Consider the following 19,330-nt stretch of genomic DNA (forward strand, 5'->3'; position numbering starts at 1 on the left):
TCAAAAGTTGAAAAGTATTTCTTGGTAAAAGTTTAAAGAAACAAAATGTTGAAAAGTTAATGAACGGCTTGAATCCAATGAACTGTCTATGGTGCTCCGGGGCACATATCCCATTAATGAGGAGTTCAAGACTATCTTGTACTGGGAACAAAAAAAAAAAAAGGTGTTTAGTCACTTATAATTCTTGGCCTCTGGGCTTCTTGCATGCTTGCAGGTGCGAAATACTGATGCAAATTTCTCTGCATTTTGATATTATTGGAAGAGTAATCTTTGGACAAGAACGTTCTCCGATGTAATAGCACCACTTGATTTGTGCCATAGATGCATCACATATGCTCCTACATTTTATCTTTGGCATTATATTATGCATCCCTGGCTTCTCATAACAGACCAAGTACTCATCACTAAGGAATGTCAAAGTTAAATCTTTTTTGCGCATTAGCATATGTTAATTACTCGCTAGAACAAATCAAGTAAGAATTTCCCATGTGTTAGCTGTGGACTGTATTGTGGTATAATTGCTTCTCTCTAATTGCGTTGTGGGGCTTGGAAGCAAAAAAAAAGAGATTATGTCGTTGTATTACCAAATAAGATCTTATCCAAAAGATTGGAAGAAGGCATAACAGTTTAATCACCCAAAAGATTAGATCAAGCTACAGTAAAATTACTATGGAGAAAACAATTACTAGACCTAATCGCCATACAGCTAGACTATAGTTTATGCTCCAAAAAGATGGCATCACATAGGTCCTTCAAGAGACGAATCTCTTGAAAAAGGTTACATCAGTATATGTCAATTAGTCTTGCTCCATTAAAAAATTCATACAATCACCTGCCTCATTAGCTTTTTTGTGCATTAAAAAAAAAAGAGATCGAGCACACGTCCGGTTATTTTGTGCCATCATTCTACGATCCACAATTAGATTGGCTCACCGGCATGTGGGGGTTGCCACCCCTCATTCGGTCCAAGTGCGCTCTCTTTCTTTCTGGCCACGGAGGCCAGAGTGAGATGCAAAGCTAACCGGGTGGTGAGGGGAGACGAACCTTTACATTATATGAACACCCTGGAGAAGAGGGGAGAGTAGCACAAGGAGGCTCACAACTTCTAGTCCCAAGAAGCCATGGATCCCTACAAGGTATAGCTTTTCACCACCTTTTCTTCTCTCCAACCTCTCACCATGAAAGCTTGGATTCCCATCTGCGCAAGGCGAGAGTTGAAGAAGCACAGCACACTTCTCCAACTCGCTTGCCGTGTTCAGATAACCAAGCTTGAAGAATTGGTGGTGTCTGTTCTCTTTCTTCTGTTTCTATCACTAAGTGTGTCAACTGATCAGGCTGGTAAAATTTTCTACGAAAAAAAAGTATAGATCTAATCCTGCCTTTGTTTCATTTCATAGTTGTAAGAAAAAGAAAAAAACATATAAAATGATGATCAGCAAAATAAGGGATGGTGTTCTTAGATCTTTTATCGTACAAGAATGTTGATGATCACCCTTGTTCCTATCTTAGTATTCATTTTAAAGTTAGCACCCTCTCCGATGGTACAATCTCATGCGTCACACTTGAAGGACCAAGAAGTAGTTGTTCACCTATAATTTTCTCAAATTATAGGGTTGAGTGAGTATCATTATTTTCTCTTAGTGACGGTTGGTGTACTATAGATCAGATCATGCAACAAGAGGGCTAATTACAGCTTGTGCAACGGGGTACATGTCCAACCTACTTATCCAAGTACTAACAACATAATCTTACTAAAAATCATTAATATTTTTTTTTATTAAAATGATCAAGGATGTATTCAGGAGTATGAAATATGGTATCAGTCTAAAAATTTTCTTTTTTTTTTTTTGCTGACGGCCTCCGCAAGGTATCAACACTAGGTACAGACCCTGCCTATAGCTAGTAGATTTGTTATCCAAAGTTTTGATGCAAATAAAAGAGTATGGTTTATGTGATTTAAGAGGGGTTATGCCTCTAGTAGCTCAAGAAAAATTTAAATTGGCGTAGTATACTAAACATTATTCTGAATAAAATACTTCTATATTTTGTCTCTTTCCAAATAGCCATATCATTCCAACTATAATTTCTATGGATATTTGGAAATGAGATTTGACCAATAGTTGAACAGGGATGTATTGTAAAAATCCTTGAACGCATCGCCCCATTCCTTACTTCGGTCCCCACATGTCATGCACGTGAGGGCTGGAAGTTGGGTTCGGTAGCAAGCAGCATCTGCGACAGCTCATGATGCAATCGATGATAAGACCACACCACCAGCAAGACTAACATAATTCCATTGATAAATTTTCAAGGTAGGTGGTGTTAAATAATTAACAATATTATTTGAAAAATTTCTCATCTTATAGGTTCTTAGGTTTTTCTTTTTGAGATTTTTTTTTTGAATTTTTAGTTTTAGCTGGCAGGTACCATCCTGCGTTTTTCTTTTTGAAATAAAGATTAAATTTTATAGGATTTTTATGGAATGAACCATTACAACCAGCAAGATAACAGGCTTTAGAGTGGACCGGCTTGAATCCAAAACTATTTTCGGGTATTCCATGAATATATATAGGGCTAACCAACATGTAGCCTATGATTTTCTAGTTGTGGTGGCCCGATCTATAAATTTTATAAAATTTTCAACCTAATTTTGTAAAAAAAATAATCTAATCAAGCCCTTATACTTATTTCCACCTAAGTTTGGTTTGGTTAGGTATCTTTTAATTTGATATTGATGATGATATATTTTTTTATTATTTTCAGTTTCGTCCATCAAGTTCTTTTGACACCACTTATACGACCACCAATGCTGGTGGGCCCGTTTGGAACGATGACCAGGCACTAACGGTTGGAGCAAGAGGTAACTTTTTTTATTTTCGCCAAATATGTAAACCATGTCTATGAATACATATCATCTCTCTATTTTAGATGTATTCTCTATCAAAATATCCATCACAATCTATTTGCTGTTCATTCTTCTCTAGTGTATGTCACAACGTGTTCAAAAAAAGATGACCCACAGATTAGATATACCAGATCTCCTAGGTGCACCATGCACTGTGGATTTTCTTCCTTTAACTGATATGTATGTCAAAAAAAAAGGAAAAAAAAGAGACACACACAATTGTATGTGCTTCTTGAGAAATCCATACTTATATCAGGCCAACTTTGGATCCAGCAAAATACCTACCAAAGCCAACTAAAACAAAAAGGTGTAAGCTGATCTACTATATTTTCTCATCAGCTTTGGACACAGAAAATATCAAATTTTAAATAATTTCAGCCCCAAGCCCAATTAAAAATAAATATAGTTTAAGCGCATTACAAACAACACATGTAGATTAGTGACACGTACCTGTGCATATATACCTAGCTCCTTAAAAACTCAGTCAAGGTCTTTGACAAAATAATTCACACGCACACGCGCACATGCAAGCACACTTTAAAGTAGGCCTGTTAACGAGCCGAACTGAGCCCGAGCCTGGGAGGCTCGAGCTCGTTTCACAGAAGCTCGAGCTCGGGCTTGGTACCGAGCTCTATATTGAGCTCGGGCTTACTTGGCAAAGCAAAAGTTCGAACTCGTAAAATTTGTTTCAATTACAAGCTCAAACTTAGGGAGCTCAGATCCAGGTATACATTAAAAGTGCAGTTAGATTCAACAGAATAAAAACCATTAACAAGTAAAATCAAACTTTGGGAGCCAAAAGACACTTTCAAGAAAATAAAAAACAAAAGAAAACGGCCTAGTAAAATTCTAAAAAGAACCGAAGAATAGAAAAGAAGGAAGGAGAGAGAGATCTAGACTTGTGCATACCCTTCTGAGGAGATCAAGATTGAGCTCGGCCCCGGTGAGAAGCATGTCGGCGCTCGGGTTGCGGTAGAACATGAACTCGTGCTCGCTGTCGGCGCGGAGGGTGATGAAGGCAAGCGCGGTGCGGGCGCTGGAGTCGAACGTGACACCGGCGTCGACAACGCCATTGTCGCGGAGGATCCTGGACAGCATGCAGCCGAACTCGTCGTCGCCGAGCTTGCCGACGAAGGCGGAGCAGCCGCCAAGGCAGGAGACGGCGATGGCGATGTTGGCCGAGGCGCTGCCAAGGGCCTTGACAAATCCCGAGGCCTCGGCCAACGACATGCCGGCAACCGTCGGCACGAAGTCGATTAGCGTCTCGCCGATGCTCACGACAAGGCCCCGATCGCCCTTGCCGTTCTCTATGGCCATCGCTGGAGAGTCTAGAGGGAAGAAGAGAGGAAGGCTAAAAGGTTTAGGAAAAAAGAAGAGAAGAAAAGAGAACGCCAAAGAGGAATGGTGGCGGTGAACGATATGGGAGGAGAGGAGGGAAGACTCCAGGCAGTGTTAAGTCACGAGCCCAAATGGGCTCGTGAGCTACTCAGACTCAAGCTTGGGTTTAAACGGGTTTCATTTTAGACTCAAGTCCGTTTGACAAAAAAAGCTAAGCTTTTACCGGGCTTAGCCTGAGCCAAGCCGGAGCAGCTCGGCTCATTAACATGCCTACCCTAAAGAGAGAGTGATTAGGAGAGTAGATGCAGTGAGTTCGCATGCATTTAGTCTGGTTACCGGGCCAGCTTGATTCAAAGTCGACAGACGATGCTTAACATATACCACTTCAACCTATTTCCACTTGTATCAAATTACGGCCCATAATTTTGAAATACAATTAGAACTTGGAGTAAGCTCAAGCCTGTCCAACCCAGAGGAACGATGGCACTTGGGGCTCGTTTGGTTCGCGGGAAGTATTTTCCCTCCTAGGAATATGATTCCTGAGAATCAGATTCCTAGAAAGAGGATACCTAGGAAAGTACTTTTGGCATGTTTGGTTAACCATGAAAAAGTGAGAAATTTCCAAAGTGCTTATGTTTGGTTGACCATCCACTTTCCTAGGAAAGTTATGTATAATTCCTATTATACCCTTAATAAAAATTAGGTCTTTAATGCCTCTTTAATGCTTCTTTAATGCTGAAGGGTCTTTTTGGGAAAAAAATAAAAAAGGAGTGATTCCCACCTCATGGGAAAGTAACTTTCCCATGTTTCTCATGGGAAAGACTTTCCCATGAAATGTGGGAATCATATTCCCATGAGAATACAACTTTCCCATCTCTCTCCTTTGAAAACTCCAACCAAACAAGAGGCATTTCATTACTTTCCCGTTGACCACACTTTCCCCCCTCCTTTTCCTGCGAACCAAACGAGCCCTTGGTCCTAATTTTCGCCTAAATTGGGTTATCTATTTCCTTCTATATCTCAGAAAATAGGTGGTCAGGGCCTCTTAATTTTTTTTGGTAAATCGGATGATTTAAATTAGTTAAGTATAAAGAATCAAAAAATAAAATATTAAAAAACTGAATAGGAAGATTTGTCGAAAGAATCTATGATATATATAGATCTTATAATATAGGCCGAAAAAATCCCATATGGGTTTAAAGTTTTGCTTATCCGAGCCCGGCACATGTGCATCCATAAGCAATTCCAAGCTTTGGTCCTGGGTATTAATCTAATTGATGGCTTCCAATCTTGCGCAGGACCCATTCTCTTGGAGGACTACCATTTGATTGAAAAGATCGCGCATTTCGCCCGGGAGCGCATCCCGGAGCGTGTCGTTCATGCGAGGGGCGCCAGCGCCAAGGGCTTCTTCGAATGCACTCACGATGTCACCCACCTCACCTGCGCCGACTTTCTCCGGGCACCCGGCGTCCAAACTCCGATCATCCTTCGCTTCTCCACCGTCATCCATGAACGGGGAAGCCCCGAGACCATTCGAGACCCTCGCGGTTTCGCCGTCAAGTTCTACACCAGGGAGGTAATGCATTTCGACTCCATATTTCATCAATATAACTAAGCAAACATGCTCATGCTTTGCTTATGCCACTGTTCCATTGTCTTGTACATCCACTTCAGGGCAATTGGGATCTCCTGGGAAACAATTTCCCAGTGTTCTTCATCCGTGACGGCATCAAGTTCCCCGACGTGATCCATGCCTTCAAACCAAACCCCAAGTCCCACATCCAGGAGTACTGGAGGGTCTTCGACTTCCTGTCGCACCACCCTGAGAGCTTGCACACCTTCTTCTTCCTCTTCGATGATGTCGGTGTTCCGTCGGACTACCGGCACATGGAAGGCTTTGGTGTCAACACCTACACTTTCATCAACAGGGAGGGAAAGGTCCATTACGTGAAGTTCCACTGGAAGCCAACTTGTGGAGTGAGCTGTTTGCTGGAAGAAGAGGCAATAGTTGTTGGTGGCAAGAACCACAGCCACGCCACTCAGGATCTCTACGATTCTATTGCCTCAGGGAATTATCCTGAATGGAAGCTCTATGTTCAGGTCATGGATCCTGATCATGAGGACCGCTTCGACTTCGACCCCCTCGATGATACCAAGACTTGGCCTGAGGACCTGCTGCCCCTCCAGCCGGTCGGCAGGCTGGTCTTGAACCGGAACATCGATAACTTCTTCGCAGAGAATGAGCAGCTAGCATTTGGCCCAGGGCTCGTCGTGCCCGGGATCTATTACTCCGATGATAAGATGCTTCAATGCAGAGTCTTTGCCTATGCTGACACTCAGAGGTACCGGCTCGGGCCGAACTATTTAATGCTTCCGGTGAATGCGCCGAAATGTGCCTTCCACAACAATCAGTTCGATGGGTTGATGAATTTCATGCAGAGGAACGAGGAGGTGATCTTTTCATGTCTAGTCTCCATTTGATGCATGGTTCCTTATTCCTTCTTTGTTCTTAGACTGAAGAGGTGACTGATTTTTTTATTTATTTTTTTTTTTTGAAAGGTGGATTACTTCCCTTCAAGGCATGATCCCCTTCGACATGCAGAGAGGTTCCCCATTCCTTCCCGCGTAGTTACCGGCAAGCGTGAGAAGGTGAGGTCCTCATCGAAATTATCTAGTCTGATATGTTGCTGATCTTCTGTGCTATAGTATGACTCTGCATTGTTTGGTGGTGTCTTGGAATTCTTCTTCCAGTTCTTATTCTAGTCCTCCTAATGCAGCAACTATTGGTTTTATGCTTGCACAACTGTTTTTGTTTTTCCAAAAAAAAAAGAACAGAACAACCTGAATTGAGTATCTAAAACATCAGAAAATCTTGATCCAGAATTTTGTTCCAATTCCCAGTGCATCATTTCTTTGAACATGTTTGACTAATCTTCAGAAGAGTAATATCTGTTCTGCCCATAAATAAGCAGCAACAAGATGATTCTATAACCATTCATTTCTCCTGGAATGCCTTTTGCTGACCTAGAAGGTTTAACTTGCCAACTTTCTCAGAGAAATGATTTAGATAACATATAAACGAAATGAAGAGAGTTTCTAATAAGAATGTCTAAAAACCAAACAAAATAACTGATTTTTTCTATGCCTTTCTATTGATAATTTTTTTATGTATATTTTACATTATGATGTGGAAGTCTTCTACCACCTGATTTCATAGTCTCCATTTGTTTCATCAACGCAGACTGTAATCCCCAAGCAAAATGATTTCAAGCAACCCGGGGAGAGATACCGCTCCTGGGCGCCTGATAGGTACCGTGATTGCTGCATTCCATCCATTTCCAATGCATGCATGACAAACGGATAGCATGTTCAAATTTCTTACCATGTAAACTGCCTCATCTTCTTCTCAGGCAAGAGCGTTTCGTTCGCCGATGGGCTGAGTCATTGGGTCACCCAAAGGTCAGCCATGAACTCCGTAGCATCTGGATCACATATCTGACGCAGGTGAGGCTCCACTCTAACACAATGCTAGAACTTTGCAAGAACATCTCCCTGTTGCTCAAACTGCCACTACAGTTAACTATCAAAACAATGCTGAATGAAATCTGAAAAAAATCATCAGATCTAAACAAGCATGCTGGATTTTCCCTGCCTTGATTCCTTATTATTGCTTTGTGGGTGCAGTGTGATGTTTCGCTCGGTCAGAAGGTAGCAAACCGCCTCAATGTCAAACCAAGCATGTGATATGGATGCGGATGCCAAGCCATAGACTATATGTTTATGCAGAGAATAATGTTTCTATGCCAAACCAGAGATCGCGTCATCTGAATAAGGCTACTTGAATGTAGTCACCCTGTCAAAAATGTGATTATGATGGCACCATGCTGTATGTGTAAATCTAAATGGGATCTTAAGTGCATGGTTCTGCTTGTAATCTAGAACCAAGAAGTACTTTCTTCTAGCCAATCATGGGTTCCACATAACCTTATGGTTTACATTACTATCTCTAGCAAAAAGAACCTTCTGTTTGTGGCAGTGGCATGTGGTGATATTTTGATGTCAAGGGATTTTGTGTCGATATCCATAGTTCGAATGATCAAAGGCATAAATGCTCTCTTGACTTCATTGATCAAACCAAGGATGAGAACAGATATTCTTTGATGAATAACTAGACTTGATTTGGAGAGACTCTGTATTGATATCCTTTCAGAAATTGAAATATTCTTGTTCCACTAGCACACCTTGTTAGAGGGAATCCTTCGCTTTATCTTATTTAAGATAGCTGTTGATCTAGGTGGAATTACTCATCGAAAGACAGTTCTAGTTCTCTGAATATGGATGACACAGTCATTGCTAAGAGATTATTCGATGCGTAGATATTCCAGACTTTTTGGTACAAAAGGCTCAGCCTCAACCCACACAACAACTTCTAAAAGTATGGTTATGCATGTAGAGGCACTTACAATGTATCTACCTGCAAAGATTTCTCTGAGCCTTCAGCATTTGTTTATTGTAATCAATGCGAGTTCAGATATCTGAAGGCTTAATATCATAGTTTCATCCCAACAACACTTATGCCATCATGTCATCCCCTGGGCCAGTTGCAGTGTGTGGAATTGAAACCCCAAGCCCTGGACTAAGTTAAAACAGAACCAAACAATTAAGTTTGTATCACTCCATTTCTCCTGGATATGAAAATCCTCCAGGAATCAAAATGTTCGCTACCATTCCCCATATATTTCAGGAATCCAAATGTATTCACTACCATGCCTCTGGCATTGCAATAGAGAAATAAGAGTGGGAGAAAACTGAAAAGAGTGTATGGAAAGTTTGGATTTTCAGGCAGACAGATTCAAGGAAAAAAACCTCCGTGGAGAAAAATAAATTAAATGCACGAACATTTTCAGTTGCAGATAAAAAGTTTTAAAGATTACAGAATCTAGTGCTTCTATTTACATGCTCAATGAACTTCCTAATCACCAATGTACAGGAAACAGCAAATGCGCATCCAATATTGCCGCAACTTCATATTCCCGCATAGCACCAGACTGCTTGCAACTGGTTAAGGGGCCTAATAAAACTCATGGCTTTCTTCTGAGTGATATCAGTTCTACTCAATCAGGGGAGAGGAAATAACCATCTGCAAGAAACCAACTTGGATGCAACTCAAGGATATGAAAATGATGGTTGAGGACAGAATATGAAATTCTGCAAAAAGAAAAACATAGAATATTAGAAGTTTAAACTTTAGATTATGTTGTATCTACAGTAACCATCTTGCTTCTCAGGATCAATACATTATCTACAGTAACCATATGTTAGTGCTGAAAATGAAATAATAAGGTTAGTCGAAACTCAAAAACTTTGTTTTTGTATTGCAGAAGCTGAAATCACACCAGATATTTCACTGGCTGTTTTTTTATCTTATCCCTCTACTATAGGACTGACTGATAAAAATTATTTTCAGTTCTCTTCTTTATTTCACTGAGCCAGATTTCAATGTACATGAAGGTGCTGCATGGGATCTTAAGGAAGCCAAGAAATGAAGCCCAAAAGCTTCAAGTGGACATATGAACACAACTAGATTATTAGAAATTCCAATATGGTCAGGGGGTTTGGGTGGTTTGGAAGGATGGAAATGACACCTCAACAGAGGCCTCAACATATAATATACAGACGGGCAGTGACAGTTTTTCCAGTTTTGAGCAAAGATTAGGTCACAGCCCTATTTCTTTCATTCAGCAGGCTGTGACAATTGAATCTAATGATTATAATTGTGATTGGTGGCTAGTCCCTGCCAGCACTTGCGCAAATAATCTTTCAAAGGTTCCAAGACAATAAATACAGCCTACTGCACCACCAAATCCACAAAGCAAGTATTCTAGTGGACATATGTTAATCAAGGCATAAAGCCACATATATAGATTCATTCAACAAGATACCTTGTGCCTACGACACCTCATCTATAGCCTGTAGGTGCTCACAAGATCTATAATCAGTACACAAACTCGTGAAGGATGTTATCTTTAGTGGGGATCTCCAGTTAACTCCTTTTGATGAATGCTGACAGGGCAATTAATTTTCTCCTCATCAGTTTTTTGGTCCTAAAAAAAACTCGTTTACCATTTCAAAAGGATCATGAAGAATAAAATGGCACATGGAGGCAGCAATGCTTATGACATGTATAGCAAAACAAGCATGACATGTTCTCATATTGTGAAACTAGTATAGCATGATGTATTTGTTATCGCATCATGTAACCATCTACCAGGTCATGTTTACTTTCATGTCATGACATGTATGACAAAACAAAAATAACATGCTAAACTATACAAAACTAGTAGGAACAAATTCATATAGCAAAAATGGTGAATCATATGGGAACCAAAGGCACTATAGCAAAGCATTATCGCATATTATTCTTTTCCAATATAAGGAACAGTAAAGAATACTTAAGCATGAAAAGTATAGAAACGTTGATTGCTAGTCAGATAACATTGAAAATACAGATACTGAACAGAAAAAAAAAAAAAGCTAGCAAGAGTTGATAGAATGATTAACACTGAATCATGGTATGAAACTAAAAAACTAAAGCAGATATTTGATAGTCAATTCTGATAGCAGTATGCTACTAATATAAAAATCAAGATTTAAACTCCTTATCAAACTCCTCTTCTAGTTTTCGCTCTAAAGATTTGGTAGCATCAGAGAGAACTGGTTTCTTACAGTTATGAGAGGCCTGAGAAAACTGTTTGCCATTCAAAATATCAGTTCTGCTGAGATCAAGAAGCCTGCGCCTTCTGAAAATTGATGGAGTATTTTTGAAGCTCTTTGCTGAAGCCCTTAAATAAGATATTGGATCCCTTGGACTATAAGTATGACTTGGTGAAACGATTGGTGGTGTACAGTACTGAACTGGGCTCTTTGCTTGTTGGATGTAACTCTCCGTTTTAGATATTTTCTTGCCCGAAAGAGAACTTCCTTCATGCGTCAACTGCAAAACTGGGTATGGTAATGAGCCAACATTTCCACCATCACAACTTAGAGGTGTGCTGGTAACTTGGTTATGGTCATCAACCATGCCATTACTACTTGAATCAAAAGTTAGCATTTTTAAAATATCAGTCTCATAATTTAGATCCATATTTTTGATCGTTGAGTTGTTCTTATTAAAAGCATGCTCCTCAGAGATTTTTGGAGATTTAGGTCTTCTCTGATTCGAGGACTCTTTATATGGAACATGCGAACAAAACCCATCAAAAACAGAAGGATGTGCCTTAGATTGGAGTGTAGGAGTACTATGCAAATCATCTGTCACATTAGCACGAGCAGAATCATTTCCATGCCACAAATCAGTCAAATGACATGGCCACACAGTGCTGGATGACAAACTAGTTTGGCCATTTGAACATGGACTTCTATCTTCATGCCAATCAGAAGGATTTGCAGAAAAAATTGCCTCCGCTTTCCTGCATTTAGGGTCACTTGTTGGACTTGGTCTCACCTCTGACTTCAAGCATTCAGTATCATCTGTTGAAGTATGTTGATCTTCCACTTTGAGACATTTGGAATTTCCAATAAGAGAAGGGTCCAAACTCAACTCCTTCCTTCCTATACTGGTATTTTGAAAATCAAAACCTGTCGAGGAAGTCATAAAATGATTATCTACACTTGGTTTCTGATCAGGTGTACCTAGTTTTGCAGGATGTGATTTGAGGCTTCCCATTTTTTCTTGGTGACTGTTCAATTTGAAAGCAGGATTTCCAACCGGACGACTATGAATTCCTGATGCCAAATATGAGTCCAACTTCTTCTTTACAGAGCAGTTCCAATGATTCTTTATTGAGTTATCTGCCCTATTAAATACAAATCATCAAAAAATGCACCAATAAATATTCAGGGGAGTGTACATAATGAGATATATATTTTTTTTAAAAAAAATCAACTGAAATGATACATCAATATCTCATGGCATCTCAAATATTGCTAAAGTCAAACAGCCAATCAGGTAAATAGAACCTCCATGGATGCTCAAACTAGCTTAAAATGAAAAACCAAAGTCAACACACGCCACATGCCATGAAATAACCAAATTAGCAGACTATCCAATCAAACATTAATGAAGAATAAAATGCATTGATGCTCATTTATCAGATATCTCTTCAAAGTTAACTGAAACCAGTAGTCTTCTACATTTTCTACTTTGTTTCACAAGACAATGCTTTAGAAAATAAAATATTTAGAAGCCTTTATTATTATACCACTTGTGGACATACTATATCAGAAAGAACAAGTACTATCCTATCCATTTAGCGCTGGGATTTATTAAAGGTACATAATTAAACTTCTGAGAATTGAAAAGAAGGATCGATTCTCTATTTATTGACCAAACCATGGTTCAAAAATATCTAAAACAGAACGTTCTGAGTTTTTTTCATACCAAACAAGAGCTGGATGTCAAACATGTATATATATGTTTCAGCATGTTAAATTCAAAGCATTTTTGTTTTTATTTCTCTGGAATATAGTATTGGATGAAATCATTTAGAATTCCCCTAAAATGTATGAAATATCTAGTATGAATTAATAAACATTTTTAGTTATTTTCCATAATTTTGTATTTTAACATTATTGGATGCTGAACTTTATATTGTACTTGAAGAATAATTTCAAGATGATCAAAACTAATATGATGGATAAGTAACAAAAAAAAAGCTATAAGATAAACAATAAATCCAATTTAATATAATATGTACTAAAATGACAAAGTTCATTGTTTTAGCATTTTAGTTTTCCTATGTTTGTCTCTTCTGTTTCTTCCTTTTTGTACAATATATTATCGCTTCTCTAGTTTCTTTCTGTTTTTGAGTCAAAAAGTGAAAAATGATGAAATATTGTGGCTCAAGAAGACACCAAAATACACTCCATAACCAAAGGCCTTGGTGAGAGGTCTCCAATGAAGTAAATATCAGAAATTGAAGTTTAAGAACTTGTCTATTAAGCGATGAGTATAAGGCATTTGCATGCAACACATTTCCATAAAATAAACATGAATAGCAGTATACAAAGATGTAACTTCCACATGCCATTTCAGATGCAATTTTTAACATTAAATTTCTGCCTAGGCTCTCTATGTCCACTTTTCCAAACAGTATAACACCCTGTGAACTGATACCAACAACATAACTATGTGAGCCCAGTATTCAGTAGATTATTTAAGAAAATGTGCCATCAGCATCGCAACAAACAAAAATTTGCAAATAGAAAACATGCGAGAGATTTTACACATGGAAAATAAGAATAGACATACCTTCCAGGTAAAAACTTGGTTATTTTGGCCCACTTGTTTCCATATATTTGGTGGGCATGAATTAAAGTCACTTCTTCCTCTGGCGTCCATGCATCTTTTTTTATTGCAGGGTTCAAGTGGTTGTGCCACCTAAAAGACAATGGTGAGTTTCCAGTACTCAAGGGGGAAGACTATTTCTTTTTTAACTTGAGAAATGCAAAATTGACTATAAATAAGTCACTTGTGATAAAGCTTGAGTTTCTGTGGAATTTTCACTTTCTGAAGGCTAAACTAAACTTTAAGCAAAAAAATGACATCATGTAATTACTTAAATATCTGATGATAATCTAGAGTTTAGTTATTTCATAATACATAAAAACTTTGCTGCCTGTATAGCCTATTTTTTTTTTTTTTTACTTGTTCATCCTTTTGGTCACAAGTTGTCTTCCTGGTGTCTACAAAATATCAAGATCTCATCCCTGATCCCCATAAGATCATCTTTCAACAACCCTCCTCACATAGTGTTCAATCAGACATCATCAAAATCATGTGTTCAAGTAAGAATTGCCCTACTAACTGGGTGAATAAAACATCTGAGAAACGAGTCTTGGAACAGAAATGTGTTAACGACCTTTCGACTCTGTCAAATTTATTTAGCTGTAAGAATCAAAAATAACAATCTTAACATTAGATTGAAAGAGAAAAATAACAGAAAAGACAAGTTATTTGCCATTGGAAAATTATAGATACTAGGCTGCCCTGAAATATATCCTGTTATAAAGCTACAAGGTCTTGCCGATGAACTGAAACTGCTAGTGTAAAAAGCGATTACATCCCAATGACAAAGAGGTAAATAAGGATGAAGCCTTTCTATCTGCTACTCCTGCAACTTCCAATTTCGGTCCAGGCTTGGGGATCCAATATGCTATAAACTTTCAAAGGTCTACTACGTGTCTGCTACATGAAAATCCCCATAGCAAATTCCACTACTGTTCAATTTCTGAAGCAGAGAATGATTAACTCATAAAGAACAGATTCCACAATGACTACTTGCATACCGAGATTGCAGTATGGTGAAGCCTCCTGTGGCCTCAACATAGATCACCCATCAACTCATAGATTAACTGCGAGGCCCAATAGTCCCACATCGAAAAGACTCGTTCCAGAGCCTGGGCATATGAGGCGGGTGTCTCCAAATCCTGCAGACGTGTTTTGGGAGGAAAACAAAATCGGGGAGGAGTGAAGGACGCTTGCGTGAAGCCCCGAAACCGGACAATATCTGGCAGGGGAGCCCCGTGTTTCCCCCCCTCATGTGGCCCCCACGTGGGCACTGGGTGCCTCACGTGCCCCGCGGAGGCGGGGGCATGACACTTGGTATCAGAGCCGAGGACGGCTCTTGTCCGATGGTGGGAAGGGTGTGAGGCCCAATAGTTTCACATCGGAAAGACTCGTTCCAGAGCCTGGGTATATGAGGTGGTGTCTCCAAATCCTACAGACGTGTTGTGGGAGGAAAACAAAACTGGGGAGGGGTGAAGAACGCTTGCGTGAAGCCCCGAAACCGGATAATATCTGGTGGGGGAGCCCCGTGTTTCTCCCTCATGTGGCTCCCACGTGGGCACTGGGTGCCTCACGTGCTCCGCGGAGGTGGGGGCGTGACATTAACTAATTTCACTTGATTCCATTTTGCTGAACCACATCAAGAATCAAACTTTATCAACTATTCCAAGTCAAAAGCCAAACAAATGATCAGTCTGAGTTAATACTTTCTCTATCTTCTGTGGATAAAGAAGGAAAATGCAACCCTTTTAAATCAAGGAAAGCAATAAGATTCTATAAACTAATAACTGGATGAAGGTGTTAGATATAAAGATATAGCTGAAGTGATGGTTATAATGATGAAGGTCATTCATATTATAAATTATACTGTTGTATACCAATCTTAGAAAGCATTACTTGAGAAAAGGAATCTGAAATTGGCAACTACATACAGCTGAAATCAACTAAAATTCTATTCTTGTTGCTGCAAAAAATGCAGGATAAAGGCTAAAATATTTGAAAGAATGTTTCCAGAATACTTATTCTATCTCCTACGAAGAAGATCTTGAAAGTCAACCATCCAAAAAAAGAGAACAAGATGAAAATTTTATAGTCGTTGAAAATAAATATGCATGAGCAACAGGCCAAATGCCATCTTCTTGGGATCAGCTGTATGGTGATTAGATGTACTTTTTTTTCCTATAAACATGAATATGCACAAGCACCTTATCCCATCAATCCACAATCAACTATATGGATCCAACATTTTGTGGGTTCCAACGCAGAGGAAAGACTCCCGATGGGCTTTATTTTTAATCATCACCATCACCTCCAGCCAATTCTTCCTTATTTAGTCCTCGTTGTTGAGTAACCTGAATTAAAATCCCTCTTCCCATTGGTACCTAGAAAAAGTTGAATGTATTCACTAGAGTTATCTTAGAAACTACGAGATGATTGTCCAAGTCCCAGATTTTATGACTTGCTTAGCTTCCAAATGACTTCTTGGTTGGATAAGAGCCTTGCATTTATTAGAAATTCAGGTGTTATAGAGAAACAAATCTTAACGAGACACATTTAAATTATAAGTTCAAGGAAAGTAGGAAACAGGAAGAACTTAAACACAAAAATACTTACACATGGTTCATAAGAGCAAAAATTATTAAAAGAAGTGAGATACACAGCTTTACTTGAACATATGAGATACTACAACCGTTGTGAACATTATATACCTCTCTCGACATTGCTTGCCTATGCGGCCTGGCAAAGACTTTGCAATGACAGACCACTTCTTAGAACCATGCTTTGCGACTAGCTTGATTATACAGTCATCTTCCTGAAATATCACAGACTCATTAATGCAACCTATAATCATGGCAGACTTCCTTATTATCTTGTAGCTAAGAGGTTTGACACGCACCTCTTTGGTCCAAGTTCCTTTAACTAGCTCAGGATTCAGAACTTTCTGCCAACGATGCAGACACTGAACATCTGACCGGCCTGGAAAAAGTTCGGCTAAAATGGAAAGGAATCGCATCAGAGAAATGCTTTAAAGAAAATAGGTAAACTTTGACCTTCTAATTAGAATAAATAATAGTTTAGAGGACAAAAATCATTTCTCTAGTCCACCAGATACCTAATTAGCAAAGAATATCAAAGAAGGTGTCTAATTTTTTTTTTTTAAAAAAAAAAGCTATGGAACAAAAGAGTAGGGAAAAAAGTAGCACGGAGGTTCGTAGTTACATACAACACTTAATTTCTGTGGTCAAGATAAATAAGAATCAAGTAAAAACAAGCAAAAATGACTGTATTGTACAGCCATTCTCAAACGGCGAACCCCAAATAACTGGAATAATGCACCAGTTTTGGTCATTGGAAGAAAAGGATACATGGGAATTAGGCTTGTGATACAATCAGAATAGCTATCCAGAACACCACTTCATGGAAAGTTAGGCGGTATCACCAAGCAGACCTAAAGAAGTTTAAAGCATTACAGACATAGGGAGATAGAGAGTGAAAGGGGAGGGGCAAGTGACAAAGAAACCCAACCCAGCCTAATAGAGGAGGCATGCCAAGTAAAACATGAACCAACTGCATATAAAGGGAATGAAGAGATTGAGAATGCAGAGAGGCAAGGAGAAAACCAATAAAAAGAATAACAGCAGACCAGAAGTTCTAAATATCAATAGATGGACTGTCCATCTAATAGAAGACTAGATGAGAATTCAAACTCCATAATGGTTTTTTACATATATGAAATTACCTCTAAACATGTAAACTTTCTGTGCTTAAGAACGGAGTATATTGGGTGGAAAGTTAAATTACACTTTATATTTATACATTTTGTGTTATACCTTGCCATGCATTTAAAAGTATTGGCACAGCAGTATCAAATACAAATGTAGAAAATGTCGCATATATAATTTTGTTGGCTGAGGAAAAAACATGATGCACAATAAGGATACTTGGAAACATGCCAAAATATGTTAAAGTTAAACCATCAGAACAGTTTTTACCTATTTTCTTCCAATTTTTCCCATTGAATTGCTTCACAGCTTCAACCAAAAGATCATCCTGTACAAGTTATGGAAATTCAATTAATAAAATGATGAATTAATGATGACAGTGTCATTTCTTGAAGTCCTCTTTTTCTTTTTTGTGTTTTCTGGAAATCAGAGTAAACATTGTTTAACCAAACAAGGGCATATGATGCACTGAAACTCATTTGTGTAAGGAACTGAAAATCTAAGAAAGGACCGGCTGCTTCTTTAGGCCCTTTTGGCAATCTCAGTTGCATGCAGTGGTTAATTTGATGGTATTATACTTCAAACTTTTTCCTCTCAAAACCCAAGAGTAAAGATTATACGGGCTAACAACTGTATATGCCTATCAAAAGAAACTATTATGATACACCGGCACATAAAACTACTCACCTCCTTGTCTGTCCAGCCTCCCTTTGTTGATCTCCTAGTTGGACCACTCATTCTCCTGAAAAATAAGAACACAATTATCAGTATGATGCCTATCATGCAATGAACCTCACAATCCCAGGTGGCATGGAATGGAGAAATAGCAAGATGCCATATCCCAAGCTAATTCATGCACAACAAACAGCTGAAATATAGCAAATAAAGAAAGAAGATTGATATTCATGTAGTGTGACGAAAAAGACATTAATCCGAAAATGAAATAGTGGCGATTTGTCAAAACAACAAGAGTAACTCACCTAAAGACATTAATCTGAAAATGAAACAGTGGCGATTTGTCAAAACAATAAGAGTAACTCACCTAATTCAGTTTTGTCCTCAAGAGGTTAACAACTGAAAGAATATACAGTTCAAGAGAACACACAAATCGACAAGCTATGATTATCTGAACTCAAGACTGAACCAGTAGCTACTGATGTGACACTATATATATATATATATGTATGTATGTATGTATTTATGTATGTATGAACTACTATCTCTCAACTATTCATCAAAAAAGATGCAATCTTCTGTACCAAAAAAAAAGGATGCAATCTTTTGCACATAAATCAAAACAAGTTAATAGACATTGCAATCTTCCTAAAAATATCTAACTTGCAAGGACAAAGTGTCAAAAATTCTCTACTCTATCTGCTCTAAATAGAAAATAAGCAAAAAAAAAAAACAAGCTATTACTATGTATAAGTATATATGAACTTCGTATATAATTATACAAGATGCAGTCTTTTCCACGCAAATCGAAGCACGTATGGAAAAGATGCGATCTTTCTAAAAAGAAGCAACTTCCAAGGCAAAAACATCGAAATTTCTGTACTTGTTGTAGATCAAACAGATAACAAGTGAAACTTGCCCGGAAAGAAAGCGGGGAAAGGATTAAAAAAAGAAGGATTTTTACCCAGGAATAGTGCCTGGAGTCATCTCGCAACTGCAATCTGAATCCGGAGAACACGATGGCAGAGAAATCTCCGGAATCCTATCATCCTTCCTGTCTTCCTTCTTTACTTCTTCCACCATCCCTGATTTAGATTCCAATGACCAAAGAAACAGGGAATTTAATATATAAAAAAAAGAAAAGATTTAACGAAATCGATATTCTCCTGTAATCAAAACCAAAAACAGAACACAAGATCCAAAGAGAGCGTCTGAAATATACCTCCAATAGACCGTTAGGATTTTGTTTTTTTTTTAATTAAAAAAAAAATCTCCCTTCGGCGCCGAGAGACTCAGGCGGCGAGATATCGCGGGAAAACACATACAGAGAGAGAGAGAGGAACG

General features: G+C 38.6%; 2 protein-coding genes across 3 annotated transcripts; one reads left to right on the top strand and one right to left on the bottom strand.

Annotated features, from left to right (window-relative positions):
- Positions 1-983: 983 nt before the first annotated feature.
- Positions 984-8,284, top strand: LOC103708648 (catalase isozyme 2). Its single transcript, XM_008793678.4, has 8 exons — positions 984-1,136; positions 2,764-2,860; positions 5,542-5,819; positions 5,918-6,694; positions 6,803-6,892; positions 7,485-7,552; positions 7,654-7,747; positions 7,928-8,284. Exons 1-8 carry the CDS (start codon positions 1,122-1,124, stop codon positions 7,985-7,987), a joined length of 1,479 nt encoding a protein of 492 aa, XP_008791900.1. The 5' UTR covers positions 984-1,121; the 3' UTR covers positions 7,988-8,284.
- Positions 8,137-19,330, bottom strand: LOC103708649 (transcriptional activator Myb-like). 2 transcript variants are annotated; one of them, XM_017843208.3, is made up of 10 exons: positions 19,209-19,329; positions 18,951-19,071; positions 17,999-18,053; positions 17,582-17,639; positions 16,486-16,580; positions 16,298-16,401; positions 13,554-13,682; positions 11,936-12,099; positions 10,970-11,854; positions 8,137-9,451 (listed from the first exon to the last, which is right to left on the bottom strand). In XM_017843208.3, coding segments are annotated over exons 2-10 (1,611 nt in total). In that variant the 5' UTR covers positions 19,070-19,071; positions 19,209-19,329; the 3' UTR covers positions 8,137-9,449. The 2 variants fall into 2 exon arrangements, with proteins under 2 accessions (XP_017698697.2, XP_017698696.2); XM_017843207.3 differs by having other exon boundaries at positions 10,970-12,099; positions 19,209-19,330.

This window comes from Phoenix dactylifera, chromosome 17 (assembly GCF_009389715.1).
Source record: "Phoenix dactylifera cultivar Barhee BC4 chromosome 17, palm_55x_up_171113_PBpolish2nd_filt_p, whole genome shotgun sequence".
Lineage (NCBI taxonomy): Eukaryota > Viridiplantae > Streptophyta > Magnoliopsida > Arecales > Arecaceae > Phoenix > Phoenix dactylifera.

What these genes read in the sequence shown, in the direction of transcription:
- LOC103708648 (XM_008793678.4), top strand. An exon ending in TCATGCAGAGGAACGAGGAG is followed by an intron (nt 6,695 to 6,802) that starts GTGATCTTTTCA and finishes TTTTTTTGAAAG; the next exon opens with GTGGATTACTTCCCTTCAAG. An exon ending in TTACCGGCAAGCGTGAGAAG is followed by an intron (nt 6,893 to 7,484) that starts GTGAGGTCCTCA and finishes TCATCAACGCAG; the next exon opens with ACTGTAATCCCCAAGCAAAA.
- LOC103708649 (XM_017843207.3), bottom strand. Translation starts at nt 19,069, where the DNA reads ATGGTGGAAGAAGTAAAGAAGGAAGACAGGAAGGATGATAGGATTCCG. An exon ending in ACTCCAGGCACTATTCCTGG is followed by an intron (nt 18,054 to 18,950) that starts GTAAAAATCCTT and finishes CTTATTTTTCAG; the next exon opens with GAGAATGAGTGGTCCAACTA. An exon ending in AAGGAACTTGGACCAAAGAG is followed by an intron (nt 16,402 to 16,485) that starts GTGCGTGTCAAA and finishes GTGATATTTCAG; the next exon opens with GAAGATGACTGTATAATCAA.